This window comes from Gallinula chloropus, assembly GCF_964237585.1.
Source record: "Gallinula chloropus genome assembly, chromosome: 11".
In the NCBI taxonomy this organism is placed as follows: domain Eukaryota; kingdom Metazoa; phylum Chordata; class Aves; order Gruiformes; family Rallidae; genus Gallinula; species Gallinula chloropus.
In genome coordinates, this window is record NC_140096.1 from 6,434,665 (window position 1) to 6,457,589 (window position 22,925).

General features: G+C 41.5%; 2 protein-coding genes across 2 annotated transcripts in view; one reads left to right on the plus strand and one right to left on the minus strand.

Moving 5' to 3' along the window:
• Nucleotides 1-17,649, minus strand: part of COL4A6 (collagen type IV alpha 6 chain) — a gene marked incomplete at both ends in the record, with an annotated part of 125,794 nt that extends 108,145 nt beyond the window's left edge. The window contains 2 exons of the mRNA XM_084269143.1: nucleotides 17,464-17,512; nucleotides 17,603-17,649. Of these exons, the coding sequence (XP_084125269.1) occupies nucleotides 17,464-17,512; nucleotides 17,603-17,649 (96 nt within the window). The remainder of the gene's footprint in view (nucleotides 1-17,463; nucleotides 17,513-17,602) is intronic.
• Nucleotides 17,650-18,594: 945 nt separating this feature from the next.
• Nucleotides 18,595-22,925, plus strand: part of COL4A5 (collagen type IV alpha 5 chain) — a gene marked incomplete at both ends in the record, with an annotated part of 73,188 nt that continues 68,857 nt past the window's right edge. The window contains one exon of the mRNA XM_084269323.1: nucleotides 18,595-18,684. Coding sequence (XP_084125449.1) covers nucleotides 18,595-18,684 — 90 coding nt within the window. The remainder of the gene's footprint in view (nucleotides 18,685-22,925) is intronic.

Below are 22,925 nucleotides of genomic sequence, written 5' to 3' on the forward strand. Positions count from 1 at the left end.
AGGATGCAGAGACTGACTAGACATGGAAATGGGATCACCACTTCACATCTAAAAATGACCTACAAGCCACAGCTTCAGTGTGCTACAAGTAAAATGGTATTGTGAATGTGTCGGGTAGAACAGATCTACAAATATCAAGATTTTCAATAAATATCTCAAATATGTAAACAAATCATAGAATTATAGAATGCTTTGGGTTGGAACAGACCCCAGAGATCATCTAGTTCCAACCCTGGGTGGGGACACACTCACTAGACCAGGTCTATGCCCATTTCTCATGTGGTTTAAACAAGAATTTTGAAAAGAGGAAGAGCATTTCTTTAGTCATTCTATACTACCTTGACCATGTATGCTGAACTGGATTAGTAAAACCTAACTGAATACGTAACTATCAGCTTCAACCATTTTGACTTCAGAAGTATTTTTCCAGGCTGCAGCTCCCAGTCTTCAACACTCCCACCCCCCTGCCCCCTGCTTTATGGGTCAGAAGGAAAAGGAAGATGAGATCATTCACATGGAAAAAAAATAAATTAGATATGGTTAGTAAGAGGGAATATGTAGGTCTTAATCTTGGTAGATTCCTTGAAGTACAAACACAAACTACACTATTTAAGGCATTTTCATGTCAGATTAGAAATATAAGATTTGTGTGAATAATTACACTTTGACAGCAGCAGTACTGTCAACCTGATAGAACTATTGAAAATGGAAGCGTTCAAATCACTCTCTGCTTTTAGTACTTTGGTTACAAAAAATGAGAGCAGAAGTACCCAACTGCATGTGCATTTTAAGAAAAAAATAAATAGTTCAGAAATAAAAAGAATCCTGTACAAAACATTGATGCTAGTGTTTTGATAACATCCAAGTGTCAAGGCTTTAACATATGCTGGACTGACTACAATGTGCATCCTTATTTTCTCATTGGATTTTGCCCTTGTTCAGGAAGAACTCTTGCTGCTGGGAGGAGACAGACAAGACTTCTGGCCCCTGCCTTGGCCCTCTCTAGTACTTGCTTATAGAGAGGGCAAGGGTCACACAGAAGGAAAAAAGGTTTTTAAGTTGTCAGTGAAAGGGCAGATGTGAGATGGAATTTATCTGGAGGGAGGGAAAGGAATGAGAAGAAAAAAAAAAAGGAAGAAAAATTCAATCTGGTCACAGCCCTTCCACAAGTGCTGAGGTATATCAAACTCATTTGCAAGGCTTTAAGGACTAAAGAAGTTACTGCTGAAGTACAGTACTGGCACTTACAGTAAAAGTAAATAAAATAGCTTTCCCATTCCCATCACCAGATACTGCACCACTCCATAGATATACTGTAATCAGCACACTCATGTTCATCCACTGTAAATTCAGCCTTACTCTCTAGGGCCATGCAAGTGCTGTTTGGTTTCCACTGCATTCCCCAGGACAGTCTTGTCTCGTGTACTTCAGACCTGCAGAGTCAAGTTCATCTTCTGTCACTCTCCTTCCAAGACGAGTAGATGCATTTCCCTAAGAAATCTGACTCTTCCCTACCCCCCATTTTCCCCTATAAACTGGACCACTGCAACCCTTGCTGCTTTAGTTTGCTGCTACTGCCAAACAGAAGATGTCCAGTAATCATACATGCAGGATCACTAATGTTTCCTAGGATTTGTCTGGAAGAGGAGGACCATAACTGAAAGATTCCTCTTTCTCCTTCTGGTCTGGCTGAGTTTATGTGAAACATAGCCTGTACTTCCACTGTGCAGGAGCTGGAGTGCAATATCCAGCAGTGCAGCAGGTAGTAGGGTGACTCAGGCTCATTACTGTCCCACAACACTGGTAGCTTTTCCTGCCTACTTACTCCCACTCAGCATTAAAGAGGAGAGATAATAACAGAGCTGGCTTTTGGCATGACTCTCCAAGCCCGATTAACAAAGATGCATGGTACAGCATATAGAATTTAAGGTGGTACTTCAAAACAGTGGTCCAAGAGAAAGTTCCTAACTATTCACCTGGAAGATACCTGGTTAGTTCCTGTATCAACAGGTCACTGTCATGGCTGCAAACATGAACTAGCTGCTTGAAGTAAGAAGGGAACTTACTGAGTTGTTCATACTCCTTTTCAACACTAGCCAGTGTACAAAATTTCAGGGGCTGCAAGACTTACACTTCTGGCCACACAACATCCAAGAAGGAAAGTTCAGAAGAGAAGACCTGATTTCTTTATAATCGAGGGTAGTTGGTTGTAGCCTGCACCAGACTTCTTAACAAATATAACACAAGAAAGTTATTTAATGCATCTGAAACATGACTGGTTATGTATTTTACATGTATCTAGGTAGCTAAATGACTACAGAAAGAAAAAACATTGCACTATGGTTCTCTTTCTGACAAATGACTGTATTGAAGAAATGTTATATGATTTCTGATTCATCACCGAGCACAAATCCTCATTTTTAAAGACTGGTCATTAAGTTATCCCTGAGGGAGAGATCAACTATTTTTAAAAAAATTGAGAAATGTGTTTAGATTTATTTTGTCTTTGTTATGACAATAATCACCATAACCCTTGCCTTGACAAGAAGGAATGTGTATATCTCACAGGAAAGCTGCAACCTTTTGCACCTAACCCTGTCCAAAAATCCCCATCTCAGCACAACCGTGTTGTCACAAGAAGCTTCATCAGAAACATGAGTGATAGAACAGGCAGGGCTGGGAATTAGCAGGAAACATTTATATCTCAGTCTGTCCTGAGCTATTAGGGGTTCTGATGACTTAGCCTTTCTTTCAGATGAGATAAAAACAGAGGTACCGGCATCTGGTGGCCATTAGGAAACCAGAGATATTGGAGTTATTAGACACTGCTTCCTGGTGATATTCCAAGACAAGCAACTATATTTGGCCTTCTTAAAATTCCTTGCTGTTTCAGGGAAAATCATATATTCTTCCACCCATTGAAAGGTGCTGTGCAATGTTTATTGGCATGCTGCAAAACACAGCATCGCAGGAATCTAATACACTATACTCCACAATGACATGACACCTGCTTTATCTCATTATTTATTATCCAAAAATGACTATTCCTACTGCCTAAATATCCTCTCTTCCTCTAACCTTCTTTCAGAGCTCAAGAAAAGGCAGTGAGAGATACTCAATAATCTAGATATGATGCCAAATTGACCCTGAAAACTCTTTCCGCCTGCGGTTACTGTCCTTTGAGATTTCCAAGAAGTCAAAACTAAGCAATAGCTGCATATAAACATACTCCCACATGCATTTTCACTCCAATCATCTATAATAGCTTTGGACATTCTAATGGTAATCTTACCCAAGTATTACAACCCTGATTAATTTCTCTATTTCTAAGAGGCATGTGTTCCTTGAGTGAACACTGATACATATTTTCTGGCTTGACCAGGTTTCCTGTATTGTTTTGGCTCTACAGGGGCAGATGTTTCCCAAGTATAGGAAATAATTTTATGTTTTCTGGAAGAGTAATGCTTCTGTTGTTGCAAGGAAGAAAAAAGAATTATCCCTTCGGATCACTGATCATTGACTCGAAAGATTTATGTTCTGAGCTATCACATCAACAATCAGCTTAACAATAAAATACTGTTGCAGAAAGGTTCCTTTTTTTATGGTCTCTATTTACATGCCAGCAGCATAAAGCACAGCTGTGCTCTGAGATCACCATCCTGCCACTATTTCGTTATAAGACTGAGGAGAAAGAAGAGTTTTTAGAGAAATTACAATTGTTTCCAAGATTTCCTTCAGCTAGATGGTTACCAACACCTTCCTATTGCAATAAGCGATTTTAAAATAAAATTGGGCTTGAACCTCCACATCTAAAGACAGGAAAAATATTTAGCTTAGGCATTCTCTGTGTTTGAAGAGGCAGAGGATCTGCCATCATTAAACAGAATCAATATCAGTGAAAGCTCTGCGTACACAATGTCTTAAACAGCAGCAGTGCAATTCTACAGTCGGTGTGATGAGACTGCCCCTTGTTGAGCAATAATTTCCCATGATTTCTTCAGGTTTTGCATGTATCTTTTGGAGTAGGGGTTGTATTTCAATTCTGCTGTTTCATGCAGGAGAGTAGGGTCAGATCTGGTGACCTGAGCTCACAGGTGTGAGCACTACAGAAGCAGGAATAAACATGTGAGAAAGCTCACAGCTTCACAGAATGACCTTACAGAAAAGAATACTCCTTTATGTGTGCATGGACATAATTAAGCATCATGAGATTTTAACAAAGCTGATGTAAGTACTAGCTGAAGAGTATTTTTGAAATACAAAATCTGCATACAATTGCATGCTCTGGACTGCTAGATTCTACATTTCCTTCTTTTAACCACAAGAAAAAATTCACAGTTATCTAACTGCTGCTGTGACAGGTACAAGACCTACAGTTGCAGTGGGAGAAATATATACAAAGCCAAAAGTTTCATCCTATGAACCGATCCAACTATTAACTTCTTAACCCCTCCCAAGAGGCAAACAGCAACTTCAAATTGAAGAGTGGGGCTGTACATTGTGCACCCTGACACCCTGCAGATTCCTTTGTGGTACAGAATACATTAACAAGGGCAAAAGGTTATTTTCCAGCAAAGATTGTAAATTAAATTCTATAGAAAACCAAACAAAAGGTTACATGAGTGTTCATTTACCTATGAGCAGTGAATTCCAAAGAAAGTATTTCATTTCAGACTTTGCAGAGGTGCCCTAACAACAGCAGCTTATAAGCCACAGGTACTCAGTAAACAAGGCAAAATTAATTAATATCAAATTTCAGTCAAACCTGAGAAAGACTTCAAATCAGGTTTTTCACCAAATGAATTCAGGTTTTAAGACTTTTGTTAATAAAGAGTACAGAAATAGTAAATGAAAGAACAAATTCATTTTATTGAAGCTGATTACTGTTCAAGCACATAGGCTTACAGAGTGGCAGAAGTGGGAATTAAAGGATGGACTAGGAAGTTACCTTGTTTTTTAATTAAGTAAGTTCTCTTATCTAAAGGTATAATTTGTCCAACTTACTTGGATTTAAACCAGCTATAGACATACTCCCTGCCTCACAGTGAGCAAGACACCTTGCATTTGCTGTGTTGAAGGCATAAAGGTTTGTGTCAAATTATACAGTAAACTGCAAAAAGGGACATAACAGAGGCTTGCTGAGACACCATGAGTAACAGCTGCCCTCCTCTCTCCTCTGCATACACATGCTGCGTACACTGGACATAAGCACTGCCTCCTGCCAGATAATGGCAACAGCAAACAGGATCCCTGGCACCTGCACTGCAGGCTGCCCTGCTGGAGTGTCTCACTCCATTCAACAGCCTCTCCTCCCACAAACTCCTGCTCATCCAAAACCACAGAAAATTAAAAAAAAAATAGTTAGAGAAAGCAGAATCAATTCATGTCTTTTGAAAGCTGAACTTTGTTCTGAACACTTAATTGTCCAGATGCATCAAACATGACATAACTAACACAGCAGATCCTGTAGGCCAGAAAAGTATGATTTTATTTTATTTTTTCTTGTTCCCCCAGTCTTCAATCCAGCCCTGTCTAAACAAACCTCCATCCAGCTTGTCAGTGATCCTGACTCCAACAGCACAGGGTGCCAATTGTTTCATACAAAGATGCAAGAAACCCCACAGCTGACAAGTGTGAGATAACCCAGTCTTGGGGAAACCTCCTGATTTCCTCAACACTGCTGAAGTCAAACATCCAGATGTTACATAACAGGCCCCTGCAATCAAGCACCTGTCTTAGAAGCTGTGAAGAAAAACTTGTATTTTTTGGATCATTTTGTTCTCTCCTGGTTTCCTCAACTTTTGTCTAAGATTTAGGGATAGGAACCAAGATTTTATTTTAAATAAGATGTTCTCATCTTCATGGGAACCCCCAAAATCTGCAAGATTTAAAAATCCCAATTCTTTGCAATTAAAAAAAAAAAAAAAAAAAATCAAACCTCAAAATTCTGCAGGACTGATGAAAATTTTTTTAAAATAAAAATTACTGTGCACTACTGCTAAATAATAGCATTCTAAGGCTAGGGCAATTAAAACTTGCAAAATCCTTAGTACTCTTAAACCCAACCCTCTTGTAAAGAAAAGGATCTGAAACCACCTGTATCCCCAGGCAATATACTCTACAATTACTTATGTTTTTATTTATATTATGCTTTGGTAGCTTGAATAGAACAAAGTAACACCAACTTTGTTCTGTTGCTTTACACAGACAGTGGTTGTTTGCTACTGTCTGGGCTTTTCTGTAATCCTAACTTCTAACCGTGGGACTTCAATGGAATATATGTAAAGTACAAGATTTATGTAAATTCATTAGTTTTCCACAACTAAAACTCAAATTCAAAGTTGCATTCAGGTAATTTTTAACAAAATGCATGTTTTCTGTTAGTTTTATGATTCTCTAATCCTTTATATATATATATATGTAGAGAGAGAGAGAGAGAGAGCACACAAGCCAGTAGGTTACTCATGAAAATCAAGAAAGCAAAACTCTTGCAGCACCTTTGGAAACTTGAGGAGAAAAATCCCACAAATAAGCACACATACAAATCCTCCTTCGAATTTCTTTCAACGTTTACCTTTCAACAATTACCTACTATAAAGTATCAGTTAGAAGTCAATATCCTGCCACAGTTCCTTGATATGATGTGGTTTTGCATGGCTGGGTTCTGGTGAAGAAGAGGGGCTGCAAACCAACTTTGGTGGGTGTCTGGCCTCCAGCCAGGGCTAAACCACCACATGTGATCAGGCAGGAATTACTGATTTCAGGCTTATCAAGATGAGGATGAGGTGGATGTAGACTGAGCAACTTGGAAGCATTTTAGTTCTCTCCTGTAACTTTTCCAAGATCCAAGTTGATTCTGGTGTTACTTCAACACAGTGTCAGGTATAATCTAAACAACCAGGCATAGGATGCTGCTGACCTTCAATACAAAAGGAAAAAAAAGGATAACTCATGCCAGACCCTAAATAAAATTCAAAACCAAACTGAGAGTAACCAGTTCAACAAGGCCCCAGCTGACACACTCTGTAAGATTATGCCTGACAGCAGAGTGATGGTTTTATAATGGTCTCTGCCTTCCATACACAACTTCAGGCTCTAACAATGCACTTCTACTGCCTATCAACGTCCAGTATTTGAGATGAATGAAAATTCACAACATTTTTCATAAAGATTAATCCTGCTGGCTTTTCTCTTAAAAAAAAAAACAACAAAACAAAACAAAAAACCACCAAACCAAATCAAAACCATGCAGATAAAGAAGTGTTGTAAATCTGAGATCTATAAGCTGCTGGGCTGCAGAAGGGCCCCTCTAAACAAGTATGTTGTGGAGCTAGCCTGTACCTGTGCCTCACTGCACATTCCTCTGGCAAAGGAATTCAGGCCTGAAACCTGGTACCCCTCTGCCCTCCTGTGAGTGAGCTCATAATGCCGGAATGAAGAGGAGGGAAATAACTTTCTCCCTGGAATTTCTTTAATGGAAATAAGCACACATCTTGATGAAATAATGGATGCTGGAAGTATTTTGTCTGGTTATTCTTACACACAGAACACTTACTATAACATATAGAAAATAAATAAATTCAATGATATGATATACAATCCAAGCAATATCTGTTACCAGTATCAGTCCACAAAGATAACTGGACTGACAAGTCTGTGCAGGTAAAACTGTAAAACAATCATTCCAGATCTGGACCTTAGATTAATAAAAATTAAACAGAAAAACCCAAGGTCTCCTTTTCCTTTGTTTCACAAGCTGAGAAAAAAGAAGAAAGAAATGAGAAATGGATCTGAAGAGCCACAGCCAGCTGCAGAACATCCCTGTTAATAGCAGCTCAGAACAAAAATTATTAATTTCCTAATACTGTTTGATAAAATTTGCTCAATATCTGCTGGCTTATAAATCCGATTTATGTTTGAAAAACAAATCACAAATCTTTTCAAATCACAGTAATTTTTTTGTCACATTAGTTTACTTCTACCCAAAATACTTAATAAATATTTTGATTTGCAGTTCATAAAGTATCCTTTAATAGAGTTGAAAAGTCATAGTAGCACTGGAGATCCAATATAAACATTAATAAATTTTACTCCACCAGTGTCAGACTGTAGTTGAGACTAGCTGCTAGTTTGTAATCTTTGCCACTCCTCTCTGAAACATGTGCAGAACTTGGCTGGGTAGTGTGAAGCTTAAAGATAAAAAACAACTAGACCCTTCAGAAACTATTCTTTAAATAGCCATAATCAACTTTTTACAGCTGTGTGCCTTACTGGTTAGAGGTTTAACCCTTCCAGATCTTCAAAAACTGATTGTACAAGTCTTCTCATTTACAGAAGAACCTTAGGGCATACAAAGTGCTACCAATGATGATGCAACAGTTCAAAGAAGCAAAGGTACATAATACACTTATGGTCATTATGCAAAGTGGTATTTTGCATTTCCTGGCTGTAATACCTGTTTTCATCCAGCAGCTAGAGCACAGAGCTGTAAATTGCAACCCAATCCTGCTGTTGACTTGCCGTATGGCCTGAGGCAAAGCTTTTTTCACGAACGCAAGACAGTAATAATATTATTTAGCCTGGCACAAAATAAGGTGGCCAGGCACACTTGAAAAGTACCTGCAAATCACTCAGACCTAGGGCAAGAAGACAATGCAGTAATGCAACCCATGATCATGTATTTGACAGTTAAAATTGTAACATGTTGCTGGATACGTAAACAAGGGAAACAGTGTGAAATGTATGCCCGTGATAAAAGAACCCCAGAAAATGGACAGAACAGACTGAACACTGTTGCTGGCAGATTAAACAGGCATGTTCATTTGAGAGTTCAATCTGTCCTGCAATTCTCAGCAAACATGTTTTAAAGTCAAGACTTTCTGACCCCAGTTTGCACCATTTAGGAAGAGCAATCTTTGCAAAACCTCTGAGGTGATTTTCTGTAGCTACCTGAGGTTCTGCTGAGGGTTCTCATCACTCCACCTTCTCCTAGACCAATCCATCCACATGCAAATTGTACCACTAAGAGACATTACGTCAAACCCCAGTTTGGAGCCCAATCTAATTATCTAGCCAGATTTCAGTTTAATCCTAACAAGATTATAGATTCACAGAGGTTAAGGTTGTTAAAAGTACCACAGAGCAAGCCATATAATCACTGCCTTGAAGAAACCATCTAAAGTATTTTGTTTATGGTCACCAACTCGTTTAACTTCAAAATCTCTGTGGAATTTAAAGACTATTACCTTTATCTATTTGTGGTTAAAGTAGGCTAAAGATGCAAGATTTACTTTGGCAACTAGAATATTTCACATTTGTTACAGGGTGGTTTGAAAGCTTCTTGCCTTCACTGTCATATTAAGGTCTGGTCTCTTTATGCCTCACACCTTTTCAGGTCACAACAAGAAGTCAAGTACCATCTGTAAGAGGAGACTTCATGGGCAGTTTGCAGTTTAAACCAAAACCTACTTTATTAAAAACATTCAACTCCTCCTTTGTAGAAATGATTGTACAGTATACAATTTACAAGAGAGTGCTATTAAAAACTGTGTTTCAGATGAAAACAGATAAAAAACCTTTTGGCTAAGTAGCAAGTAGTGTGCTTGTTAAACCTATTCCCCTAGTGAATCACAAAGTCATAAAGTAAAATGGATATGCATTTCAAAAGTACACCAGAAATAAAGTACTTCAATTTTGGCACTCAGGGCTTACTGCAAACCACCTCAGTCATGTCCACAAGACTGAGACTTATCATGCTTGAACACTTTCCAGTAATAAAGGGTCAGTATGTTCCTTGCAAAATGCTATATGCTGTGCAACGCGATACAGGACTGGCTAACCTCACCTTCTAGCCAAATCCACTCTTCACACGTGCTCTAGTTCATGTAGTAGGTCTTTACAAAAATACATTAATTTTAAAGATAATGCTCCAACTCTTCAACCCCTTCGCATGCATTTTGATGATAGTCTAAAAAAATCTCACAAGGATGGCTTGGGCTAAAAGCCCACAAGCTCCTTTTATGGAAAAGTCAGAATACTACTATAAATTTGTAGTTCTCCAAGCCTGCGTTTTGCCAGTGTTTTCACTCCTGCAGGCTATGTTCTTCCAGTTCAGTTACGCCCTGTTTTGTGGATAGGTTTAATCATCAAAGCACAATACAATGATTCACCTTCCTTTTGTTTTGATGTGCTTCTACTGTAGCAGAAGTAGTAATTCCATCCTGCTTTCAAAACCAAAAGGAAAAAGAAATATTACTCTCTTTTCTTACACAAACTTTAAGTATTCCCTTTTCTAGCTTGTTCCAAATAAATCCAGATGCAGCACCTAAGGTGATGTTTAGATTTTAGCTCTGTTATACACCACACTGAGGTCTTCCTAAATGTTTAAGTCATGGATGGAATCATTTGTTCCTACTGGTAGGGAAAAACCATGAAGGTTAGGTACAACCCTCTTAGACACATATGTGCAACAGAGATTCCTCTGTAACAGGCATTGACATGTCCTCACTGCTGCTAAGAGTGAGGCATCAGAAGAAGCGCTATAGGATTAACTGCCGGGAGTCATACTGGCATCCTCCCTAGACTACTAAGGCACAAAGAAGAGCTAGAACAAAGTACAGTAGGTTCCTGCCAAACAGGAGGAAATAGACCAGGGAGCAAGGCAAACTCACAAGACAGTAGTAGCTATTGACATCATAGTGGACTGAAGCAAATCAGCCCAACTTGGTTCACAGTGTTGATTTTCTCCATATTAAGGTAACCAAGTGAGCAGAGACTATGCAAACTGGATGGTGCTGGTTTAGTGGCCCAATGAGGTTGACACAACCAAAGCTAATCAAAACCCTGCAGAAACAACAAGATGGGGAGTTAGCACAGACCACAGGGATCTCTACAGATTTGTATTCACTTGGGTAAGAGCAGGATCAGAGGGCCAGCAAACTCACTTCCAAACAGCAAGAACTGTTGGGAAAAAAAAAGTGGCAAAAAAGCCAGAGAGGCAGCAGATCCATGGAACAGTTCCTGTGTATTATCCACCTCTGCATGCTCTCTCAGACCTGAAAGAGGAGGAAGCCATTCTGAAAAGACTTTGAACACAAGTAGTAACATTAATGTCAACACCTTTTGAAAAGGAGAAAGTTAAATGCAGCTACTGGAGAACACAGCCACATGACAGAAGGGGAAGTTGTGTGGAGAAACCCAAGGCACAATAAACTGCAGGAAATCTGTGCAACAACTACAGGAACAAATTATTTGCTCTCTCCATGTATTTTCAGATTTATTACCTACACCTCCAAGATGCCTTTTAGCAAGGAACCAGTAACAAGACCTGCACAATTCCACTCTAACTGCTCCTCATTCGCAGACATGCAAACTGAAAGCTCAGCTTCTCAGGAGAGTAAAAGCCTTCTTGAGTTATAAGATATTGTTAAAGAAAAACACACCTAAGGAAATAAAAGTTCATAATGTCAATGACTGATCTCCCTTTCCATCAATCATCTTCCTCCACTAATACTTAACATTGTAGCCACTATCAATACTGCATTTCACAGGTACCATCTAACAAGCAACTTCGACTCATTCCAATCCCTTTCAAAACAGACTGATCTTGTTAGAATGATCCCTTCCACAGGTAACAACATTTTACTTTTGTTCACAGTAACAAAGAAATCAGCCCTTTGAGACTGGATTCTCAGACAGCTTAAAAATCATCTATCAATCAAAGCTTTAAAAAAAAAAAATCTAATTTCTTCTTCTTTGCCATTATTATGACATTTAAGCTGAGACACGGTTACAAAAGACCCTTTCTTTCTACCATAATAACACAACTCTATATCGGTATCTAGGCAATAACTTAATTTTAAATCATCATCTACAGAGCAACACCAAACCCACAGGAAGTAAAGGAGGAGGTCAAGTACCTCAACAGTTTTATCAGCAAAGGATTTTTCATCTGTCTACTATGACTTCATGATCATCTCAAAATACTATTACACCACTGTATGAAAATAGCTTTTTTCCCTACCAGAAATACCTTATTCTTTTGAGGAACCTAGATAACAGCCTTAAAAGAACTGATAATCCCATAAAAAGTTAAAACTGGACAGCATCTCTGAAATACAGTTCCTTTTCCTATGCAGTGTTTTGTAGCTCTTCCTTCCAAGTTCACCTCAGACAATGCCCAAAAAACAGGTGCATCATATTGTCTGATACATAACCAAAACTGTCTGACAAGAGACTCCCTGGATGTCTCATCTTAATTCTCAGTACCCAGCAGCAAAAGTACTTGCAGAAATAATGCAGAGTAGCTATATAAAGGGGAAATAGCTTTTGGATCAATTACACTCTTCAAGAAACACTGCAGCTTCCTACAGATCAAAAATTAACAAAAAATTGTCTCATTAAACACTAAGAGCTGGCAATAGACTGACAACCTTGCCTAAACAGATTCAGTGTCTCTAGGGATACGGGAGAGTAAGAAGTTCTTGTCTCCCTGTACAAGTCAAGCAGTTATCAGCTCTCCTCCTGGAGCAGTCCCATGCCTTCAAAACTGAGCATGACTATTAAACAATATCTAATTTGCAAGCCAGAGCTATTTTAATATCACATCTTTCTGCTGTCTCTACCATTCTCCCAGTATCTGTAAGTATCAGCACATTACTGCAGTTCTCTGGAGGAAGAGTTGGTAAGGAATAAGGTACCAGACTCCTACTCACAGAGACTGTCTGTACTGCCAGGTTGGCCAAAGGATAGAGAAGCCCCACCATGAAATGCCCTCCCTATGTTAGGGACACCAGCATGACTTACTAATAGCAGTTCTTAAGTCAGGGGAGCAGAGTGGCTAGCAGTAAAGCTGGCTTGTCCAGAAGGGGAAATAAAATTCTTCTTCAGGTCACACAATGCCTCTCACACCTATGCAAAAGGCAGGCACAACCTTAAGCGGGTAATGGCATGAAAAAACCTCTTCAAAACACAAGCACATACATTACTTCATTCTATAGCTGCTGTGACCTAACACAATATCCAAGCGCCACATAAAATGCCACATTTTATGCACAAGTACCTCTAGCACACAGAAAATATTCAGCAAATAAACAATTCTTTGTTCAGATGAGAAAGGGATATTCAGCTTTAAATGAAAATGTTCCATAAAATTCAACATGCCTTGGCAAGGGCCAGATAATTAGCGCTGTTATGAACTATCTGCTTCTGAATTTTTTTTTTAAGTAACTATCATTATTTTCCTACAGAACCATGGAATAACTCTCATTATTTTGCTACAGACTTATTTCTATTCAAACTTGACCTTTCCAGAATGGCCATTCTCAATGCAGTACATGAATCTTCACCAAACAAGTGACTCAACACCCATGCACTCTTACAGATTAGAAGCTGTTATATCCAGCAAACAAATCCTGAGATTTACAAGATTAGGTTTGCATTTTATGTTATTTCTTGAATTCTATAGATTCCATCCTAACTCAAGTAACTTTACACAGCAGTGAGCTTTATCAGGAAAGAAGTAGTACCCGTAGTAAAGATACAGCTGTAAGTCAAACTACAGCAAGACTGCATACTTGTAAATACTGATTAAAATTGCAAAGAAACAAAAAGCCTTTTAAAATAGGTCTTAGTGGATAAGACCATATTTGTAGAAACTGAATTGTGGAAAGTGGAATGATGAGAGCTGCAACTCTGTTTTTAAATATACACAATTAGGCAGCTATTTTTTTCCCCTCCCTGTCAGAGCTCTGACACAAAATTTATTTCTGGCAAAAGGCCCCTGAAAACGACAAACTTGGTTCAACTAAGCTGGTCAAGTACATATAAAATGAACAAACATTAGGAAACATTTGTATCATAAATTAAAGAAAAAATCCAAAAATATCACACAGAAAACCTGGGATATATTAATAGAAGAGAGAAGTAAGATCACTTGGGGTAGCTTGTCATAAACTAGCAGAGCTTCAGTTACTCAAAATAGAGCAGACTGCCCAGAACTGGTTTTGGCACACAGTTTTTATTTGCCTTACTTGGATACGGTAGATATTCAGCTGAACAAGATTGTGAGTACAAGAAAAAGAGGGTATCTCTAGTTAATCTGCACATTTATTAGCAAAAAGACAACCCCAAAAAAACAACAACCCAAAAATCAGAAGATTTGGAAGAGTTGCAATAGTAATGAAACACACGCTCATGAAATAAAAGCTAACTGAACTCTAGCTAAAAGGTTGGTTGCTCCAAGAGAGCAAAAAACCCAGTAAGTCCCAACAGTAGTAGTTCCTTAGGATATCACAGCAAAACTACCACATATTCCAGGCATGCTCAACTAGCCAAACAGCAGCAGAGAGGAAATAAATGAGGGGTTCTCTCACCTGTACCTCAGGTGGGCACAGAATGACTGCTAGGACAACGATGCAGCTCAGCTGAGAGCTTTGTGCAGAGATGAGAATCTCAAACTTCTCTGCAAGATGCTGACTTCAGACTTTGTGGCCATTTCCATCTAATGCTGCATCTCACATTTATGAGGGGACATTCCAGAAGCATCATCAGAAGTCTGATTACAACTTCAAAAATCCCGCTTCTAAACACTTACCCTGCCCTGAAGCCTGGAAAAGCCCCAGGGGCTGACAGCCATCAGCTGAGGCAAACACCTGCCTCTAACATCCTTTCAACACTTTGTCTTACTCTCCCAGATCTGGGCCAACTTTCTCATTGGTCTTACAGTGTAATGAATGTCTTGAAAATAGTACTACATTTCTGGTTTATGCTTGCACAGCATCTTGTACCAGTACTCCTGGTTCATGATAAATGCAAATTGCTGATAACAAAAGATTGAAAATATGAATGAAGCATAGCTTCTGGAGGGACTTCAGCTGAAAGCTGTTAGGGGAAACTCTTAGGTCACTATTAGCAATCAGTCTACAAATCAGGTAACAAACTCCTCATGTGTAACAGCCAATCAATCCATGTTTTCAACATTTGGTTCAAGAAAATGTACATTGCATTACAAGACTAATTTTGTGCTTTGTGCCTTTCAAGAGGTATCATCATTTATATCCAGGAAAAATAAGTAAAAGATGAGAAATTAATTTTTGATACTTTAAAAAAATCCTATTCTTATAGAGGGACAGCTAACTACACCTTGTAACTGTGACCTCTGAGTCAAAGCCATTTTTGATACAAATTTATTCAAGATGCTGGCCTGACATGCCAGCCACTGCCTACTTAGTCGTGTCCACAGAAGTCTTTCTGAAGAATGCTCAACAACTTAGTACAATATTATAGCATGTTTCTCTTACAACAAATAAGTTATTGAAATGAGATTAATTCAATGATGATTATAAATCACATTGTCAGCAACAAGTGCTAAAATTCACTGTCTTTGTGGATTGTCTTCTAGAAATTTTTAGTCCATATTAACCTAAATGCTTACCCTCATTAATATTTACTTAATGATGCTCAGTCACTTCAAACTACATAGCAGAGAAGTTAAGAAACGTATCAGAGATTCTTATTTTTCCTTTAAAAAAAAGCTCTACGTAATGCAAAAGCAATTTCAATTGCCAGTATTTTCTCTAAACAGCTTCCTTCAGGCTGGAAAGTGGTTGGGTGTTTTTGATTCAGCAATACCAGCAATTTACCCACTACTTTATCTGAAAAGTTGACAAAAATGTAGATGTGTATCTTTCCTGTTGAGCATGTTTGACAGCATTTTTAATAAGAATAATTGAAGTAACTGCTTATGCATATAAAGCACTAAAAGTAAGTACTTTAAAAACTTATTTCTGACTCTTAGTCTTTTAGACTGATCTCACAACTAAAATTTTGCCTATTTTCTAACCCTGCAGAATCCTGGCAAGAAGACACAGAAGTGGCAGGTAGATACTTCCTCACTGCAACAGATTTAGATTGGCAAAGGCCCTTTATGGGCAATGAAGCATGTCAAGAAGCTGACAAAAACTGACTGCGTAGAGGTGTGCTTTCCAACAGGTAGGAAGCAAAACTGAAGCTAAGAATTAAAAACCTGCTGCAATTACACCTGCATTCAATCAGGAGTAGTTTCACTAACACATTGTGTGCATTTATAAATAAAGACTGTGGATGTGACACATTTGTTTCAAAAGAAGCCTTGAAAATGCTTGCCTTATAAAAGTAATTTCCACACAGATTCCACTGCAGCAGGTACACATGGAAGAACAGTTGTTGGTTTCCTTGAAGAAAAAACATAAAAAGAAACTCTCCTAGCTTCCCACGTTGTCTAATCTTTTAATCTTTGAGGAGATTAGAGCTTGTAACTACCACCTGATCAGGATGATGAAATTCTACTAGTGCAGTTGGATACTTAAAGCGCAAAGCAGAATCAAGGCTTTCATGTTTATGAGAGGTATAAACCCCTCTGCTGTTAGCACCTTTTCGAAAGATTTCTTCTGAGTTGCACAGGAAGGTTCTAAACCCTTTATTATTTTAATCAAGAGCAGGAAAAGCAGTAGAAGAACACTGGCTCACAAATCAAGAGCCCACATTTTAACTCTTTCTGTTAGAAGTCTGTTAAAAGTTGAATTGGAATAAATGTGCTTAAAACATTACACTGCCTACTTCCATTAATTCATTGTTGCATATGTGCTATAAAGTCTGGACCACAAATATTATAGCATTGTACAATCTTAATTTCTATCACCGTATAACTGAGATTTCTTGGAACAGCTGACTGTACATCAGTTGGATGCTCGGTTTAGGCTACAGATTTTCCAGAGGACTCTTTCCTTCTCTACAGTTGAGTGGACTAACAATTTCAGCATCTCAGTTGCAGAAAGTCTATTCCAGCACCAAAAAAAGAGGAAAATTATGAACATTTAAGAAGCCTGTGATCTCTTACTAATCTATTTTAACATTAATTAGGAACAGCAAGAGACATTCTATGTTTATGTCATAAAGCTGTGAGACTGACAGATCATAAAACCATCGCTTCTGTATGCCAACTTGGAATTCAAAACACATTTACTAATTCGTAGTCGTGAACCTTGATGCAACACTTAACAACTTAATCCTTTAATTTCTCACATCACTTTTACTTAGTTATGAGGTTTACTGGGTTGGCTCCCTTGCGAGCAGGGCTCTAAAGGGTCAGCTTTTAACAGAGAGATTTGAGAAGAGCCATAAAAAAGGACGAAAGGCAGCCAGTTGCCAAGAGAGGTATTTATCATCCTTTCAGACAGAGCGAGCTGTTACACGGAACAGAGATGGGCTCTCACCCCAGCGTGCTCTGAGTGCGGAGGAAAGGCACAAAGGCACCGCGAGGCAGGGGTGCGCGGCAGTTAAATAAAATAACAGAAAAAAAGAATCCCGTAGCTTTCTGAGGGGAGTGAGGAGGTGCCCGTTTTCTGGCCGAAGGATGCGCAAACCCCAACAGGTTTGACTAAGCCTCCAGCGAGGCACCGGCGCGGCCGGGACCTGCACACTTACCCCGCTCGCCAGCTCCGCGCCCAGGCAGAGGAGCACCAGCATCAGCGCCCTGCAGGGAGGCAAAGGACAGAGTCAGCCTCAGGGCCGGAGAGGAGGGGGGGGCACCGTGAGGAGGGGGCCGCCGCGCCTCGGCACTCACCCTGCGCGCCCCGCGGCCGGCGGGGCAGGGGCGCAGCCGCGGCCCATGCTTCTGGCAGCCTGCGGGAAGGCGGAGAGGACGCAACCTGGTTACGCGCCGCTGCTCCCACGCGGGCACCGGCTCCGCGCCGCCGGAGGAAGAGGAGGGCCCGCCGCCACCACTCAGGGCGGGCAGGGCCCTTGAGCGGTCGCGGGCCGGGCACGGCGGGGGTCGCCGCCGCTCACCTCTGCGGTGCGGCCGCTTCGCCGGCTCCTTCTCCCCCTACACTCCCCCTGCGACGGAGGACCAAGGGTACCTCGCCCTGGGCTAGCTTCGGCGGCCCTGCCCGTTCGGGGTCCGTCACCCCTGGCTTTCCACGGCGCCCCAGCCCCCTCAGAGCGCCCGCCGCCTTCCGCTCCTTACACTGGTGCGCGCCGCACCGTGCCAGAGCATGCCCAGGCAGAAAGTTTGTGCAGTCTTCGCTGAGGCGTCGCACCTGAGCGGAGCCGGGCGGGCCGGGACTAAATCAGGCAACGCCGCACCGCTCGCCCCCCACACCCGCCCCTCCCGAGGTGCAACCCACCACTGCCAACAACTCGCCCCTTCCCTCGCTAACCGAGGTGCCTCCGCCGCAGAAAATAGTGCGGGGTCCAGAGACTGCCCGCCCGGTGGAGGTACGGGGCGGGGAGAGACGGGCGACCGCCCTTCGAGCCGACAAAACCCCAGCGCCCATGGAGGAAGGCTGTCGCTGGGGAACCGCGGCCACCTTAGAGTAGGACAGCAGCGCACCCTACCCTGCCCCGCACACCCTCTGTCGCCGCCCGCCCGCCCACGGAGCGGATGAATATTGTGGGGCAAGTAGTCCCGGGAGGACTTGAGCCGGGAGAAGCGGGCGAGTGCGGCAGAGGGGAGGGTGCTGGTGTTGGGAGCCGCCTGGAGGGAGTTGGGCTTTCCTACTCGGCTGAGTTATGCCCGCGCTGCGGAGTCAGTTCTGGAGCTCCTGAGCGGGCCGGATGGAACCCCGGTGGAGGAACCGCAGCTTGGCTGCTGGCTGCTTGGTGCTGCTGCTGGGGTGCTGGGGGCCAGAGGAGGCGGTAGCGGCGGTGAGTGTGGGGCGCCCTCCTTGTTCTTCTCTGGCACTGCCTAGCGCCGCTGTCCCTGCCTGGCGCGGCGGCAGCGCAGGGGCTCCGGGGGAGCTTCCGAGCACCTTGAAAAGCGGGGTGGCTGGGGAGGTTCTTCCCGGCTGCGGTGGGGCAGAGGGGGCCGCGGCCTCTGACAGGAGCCCGGTGGCGCTCTCCGCCGCGGGGCGGGCGGGGGTCGGCGGCGCGAGGCCGGGCCGCGCGCGGGAGGGTGCCTGGCCGCGCTGCCCTCCGGTGTCGGGGCTCCCGCCGGGTAGCGCCCGCCCCGGGCGAGGGCTCCGGGGCGCAGCCGGCGCCGGAGCGGTTCTCCGCGGTCCCGCGTGCCCTTGGCACGGCGGGGTTCGCTCGGCGGCTTGCGGGGAGGCAGGAGAGAGCGTGAGTGCGAGGCGGGGGGAAGCCCGGGCGAGCTTTGTGTGCGCTCGGAATCCGTTGGCCCTCCAGGACAAAGGAGGGAAAATACTCCCCAGTGCAGAAAGGACCCTCGTGAAGAGGTGTCAGAGCTCTTGCCAGTGAGCCTTCACCTGCATCTGCTGGTCGCGCCTGGGCTTGGCAGGGACTCGAGGCTTGCGGACATGGTTTGCAGGGCTGCTGTGCCTCAGCCCGTGACTTGATTTTCCCGAGGGCTGGATTTCTGCTTTCTCAGAACCCGAGCTGAGATGGGGTTGCAGAGGGTGCACAGTTGGTGGCCTGGAGAAGACATTCGTTTCCCCTCTTTGGGAGAGAGATGCTCCCCTGGAGTGGCTTGGGCCATGAACTGAGAGGAGGGAAAGGTGATCACTAGTGTCCCCCTTTGAGGCGCTTGATTAAAACCTTCAGCTGTTAATGAGTGGTGAAATTAACTAAAAGGCTCATATTTCAACACAGGCTAACTTCAGATTTTTACAATCCCTTCCTCTGGCTGTTTGTTGTTTTTTACTTTACTTGAAAGAGAAAATGAATACAGTTCCTTAGGGTTGCTCTCTAGTTGAAGAAATCATAATGTGTTATGGTAATAGGTGTAGAATCCATTTCTGCTATTTCCCCCCTCCAGTTTTGTAGTTGGAGCTGACAAAATCTTATTTGTCTTGAACACTCCTTTGAAGTGCATTCCTTTACGGTGAACTCCGTAGACCTTTCATCTGCCCTTCCAAAAAGCAACAACCATTTATAATGTACTCCTTTTCTTTTGAACCTTCCTTCTCACCATGCCCAGGTCTGTGCTCAAGTGTAAGTGATAGTAGTGTGCCATCAGAGCTTACTGATTTGGAGAACTGCTTGTCCCTGTGTTGTCTGTAATACTAGTTCTGATGCTGTTAAGAGCCCCCTCACCTCAGCCTACCTCTCATGAGGATGCCAAAGAAGGATCTGGTCAATCCCACATATAGGTCTTCACTATTTTAGCATGCAGGGGTTGAGGGTGGGGAGGTTTGTGTGTATAAATATGTCCACTTTTTCAGAGAGCTTCACATGTGTGATTGGTGGGACGGTCTGGGAAGGGGGCTGTGCTGGTCTGACCATGTAGGCAGTCCCCTGCCTCGGGACAAATGCTGAAAGAAGAAGAGACAATGGTGGAGTTATTGGTTCTCATCCCTAGGATGAGTCCCCCTGGGGATTTACTACCCCACAGTGAGATGAGGTTAATTGAAAACCCAGGGGCTAGTGGGGGTGGGGAAGAGAGAGATACCTCTGTTCCATCTGTGTAACTCCCACTGATGTCTTATCTGAAGGGTCTAATGGTTTCTCAAGACTTTGCTGTTCTGATGTCCTTGAATCTCCTGTGATAACACTAGATGATACTGATCCTTATCAATGAAGATTGGCATTTTGTTTCCCATCATCAGAAGGGGTTGAATTAGTACTGTAGCCGTTTGCATGATACACACTGTCTTTTCTGTGAATTTTATTTTGAGGTCTTATGCCAGAAACCTTCCATCCCCCAGCCAGATAAACCTGGTGGTATGACTTGAAGTCATTCTGGTGTCCTTATGAAAATAATGTCAGAAACTGTTATTTCATCTCACAATACACACTTCAAATGCAGAAGACTTTCTTTGCTCCAAATCATTCAAATAGTGTGTATGGCTGTGTGATTGATAACAAGGTGTCAGAATATAGTTGAGAGTCATCTGTCAGTGTGGACATTATAGGGAAATCCCACTGACTTGTAACAAAAAATAATAAAAAATTGCTAAAACCTTGTACATGAGTAAGGATGAATTTAATTGTTTGGGTTTTTGGCTGGGTTTTCATAGCTCACCGTCTTAACTTGGTGAGTAATATATGGGTCATGGTCTAAACTTGGTGAGTAATATATGGATCATGTTATGCATTCTTGTGCAGACTGAATGTAGGATGAAGTGTGTAAATACTGATGAACAGTGTAAAAGTAGCTGGGAGTCTGAATACGCTTTAGAGTGGGAGAATGAATGAGGCTGAAGATGGTGTCATCAGAGCATAGAGTGACTTGATGTTACAGTCTAAAAAAGGTGCTTATTTACTGTATGTTTTTATTGGAGATTGAGTGCTCATAATAAGGGACAATATTATTGCTTAAGTGCCTTGGTGTTTTTTATACAGATCTATATATAGGTATAAAATCTTAGTAGCTGATTCCTATAAGCAGGATGCTTGTCTTCTCCTGGCATGCTTACACTTGCACTGTGTTACAGAAAAGTGATTGCAAGTTGTGATTTCAATGGGGAATTCTACAGAACACAGATGGACTAAATTCTTGAACGGTGCTAATCTATGAAACTCACTTGCAGCTAGTAACTGTCTATTGGTTTGTATTGGAAAAAAAATTCCCTCTAGTCAAGTACAAATAGACCTGGTCAGCCCAAAAGTTATTAAAAATGAAGGAACTTCTGCAGTGTCTTTTTTCTTTGCCTTTCATCATAACTCCAAATTTGAGCGAAAGTGTAGGGATGAAAGCAATTGTTCATATATGGTAAGGCAGCCTGTAAAAATGGGCATAGTTTGTGTTTTAAAAAGTAATTTATTATTCATGAAAGTTCTCTAAGTTTAGTTGGTTTTTTCTTTCAGAGTTTACCATGTATTTATGTCCTAGAATGTCATTAATTATAATGTCCTTGATTAATATGGTTGATTCGTAAATGAAGGCCCTCTCTGTTTCTTGTTTACTCTAGCTATTCTATCATGGTGGGGTTGTGGTTATATTATTTCCCATTGTGTAACAGGCTGTGGCTCTTTCTGGTTACAAAAGCTAGGTCTGTAAAAGCAGAAAGAAATGGATGCTGGCTTCCAGGATTCAAAAAGTATTTCATCCTGAAATTCCATGGATGTGTCTTGATTAGTCATGCACAAGACTCTCTCGGCTTGAGCCTTGCTTGATGTTATGAAACCCTCCTGCTTGCAACTTGTCATTTGTCATGTGTTTTGCTTTTGACCTTTCATGGCTCTTAGTTAAAGGTATATAATAAAAGTTGTATCTCAGTGTATTTTCTGGCACATACTAAAATATAAACAAATCATAGGAATCCTGACTGAAATCTGAGAGCCATTTGGATCATAGTAGGACCTTTTATGGATAAACCTTTGAAACCATTCTGCATCTTTATCACGTTTTCCATGTGATGGAAATAACCTGACAGTTCAGTGGAAAACTCTTTGCTTTAATTTTCCTGGTTGTGAATGAATTAGTCTAATCACTGAAAGCAATTATCAAAGTCACTGGTCTTGAAAGTAGAAAGGGAAACTTTCACAGGACCAAGTGTTATTTTATTTAACAGCAAGTGAAAATTTACATAGTAGTCTCTTTCTACTATGAATAAGCATTATTGCTTACTGTGGTGTGATTTGTTGCTGTTGGTTTTACTAGAACATATGGGAACTTTTCTATATCACAAAACAACTGTAATCAGTAAGAACATTCTAACAGATCTAATATGCATGGCTGCTGTCTGGGACAAAGTGTAGCAAAGCATCTGCTCTGCACATACACGGAAGATAAGATTATGAATTCTTCTTTCATTCACTTAGATTAAAATGCTTCCTTCTCTAATTGCATCGATTGTGTAAATTCTCCACTGATATCACCACATAACGAGATACCCAGATAACACTCATACGTTCTAGGAATAGTGTTATGCAATCATACAGAATGCAAGTAGCCTCTGCCAGTAATGGTAATACCAGACAATTGCCTTGAATGAAGACGCTTTTGGCTTATGTGTTTCATAAGTCTGCATGGACTGAGTAATGTTTAA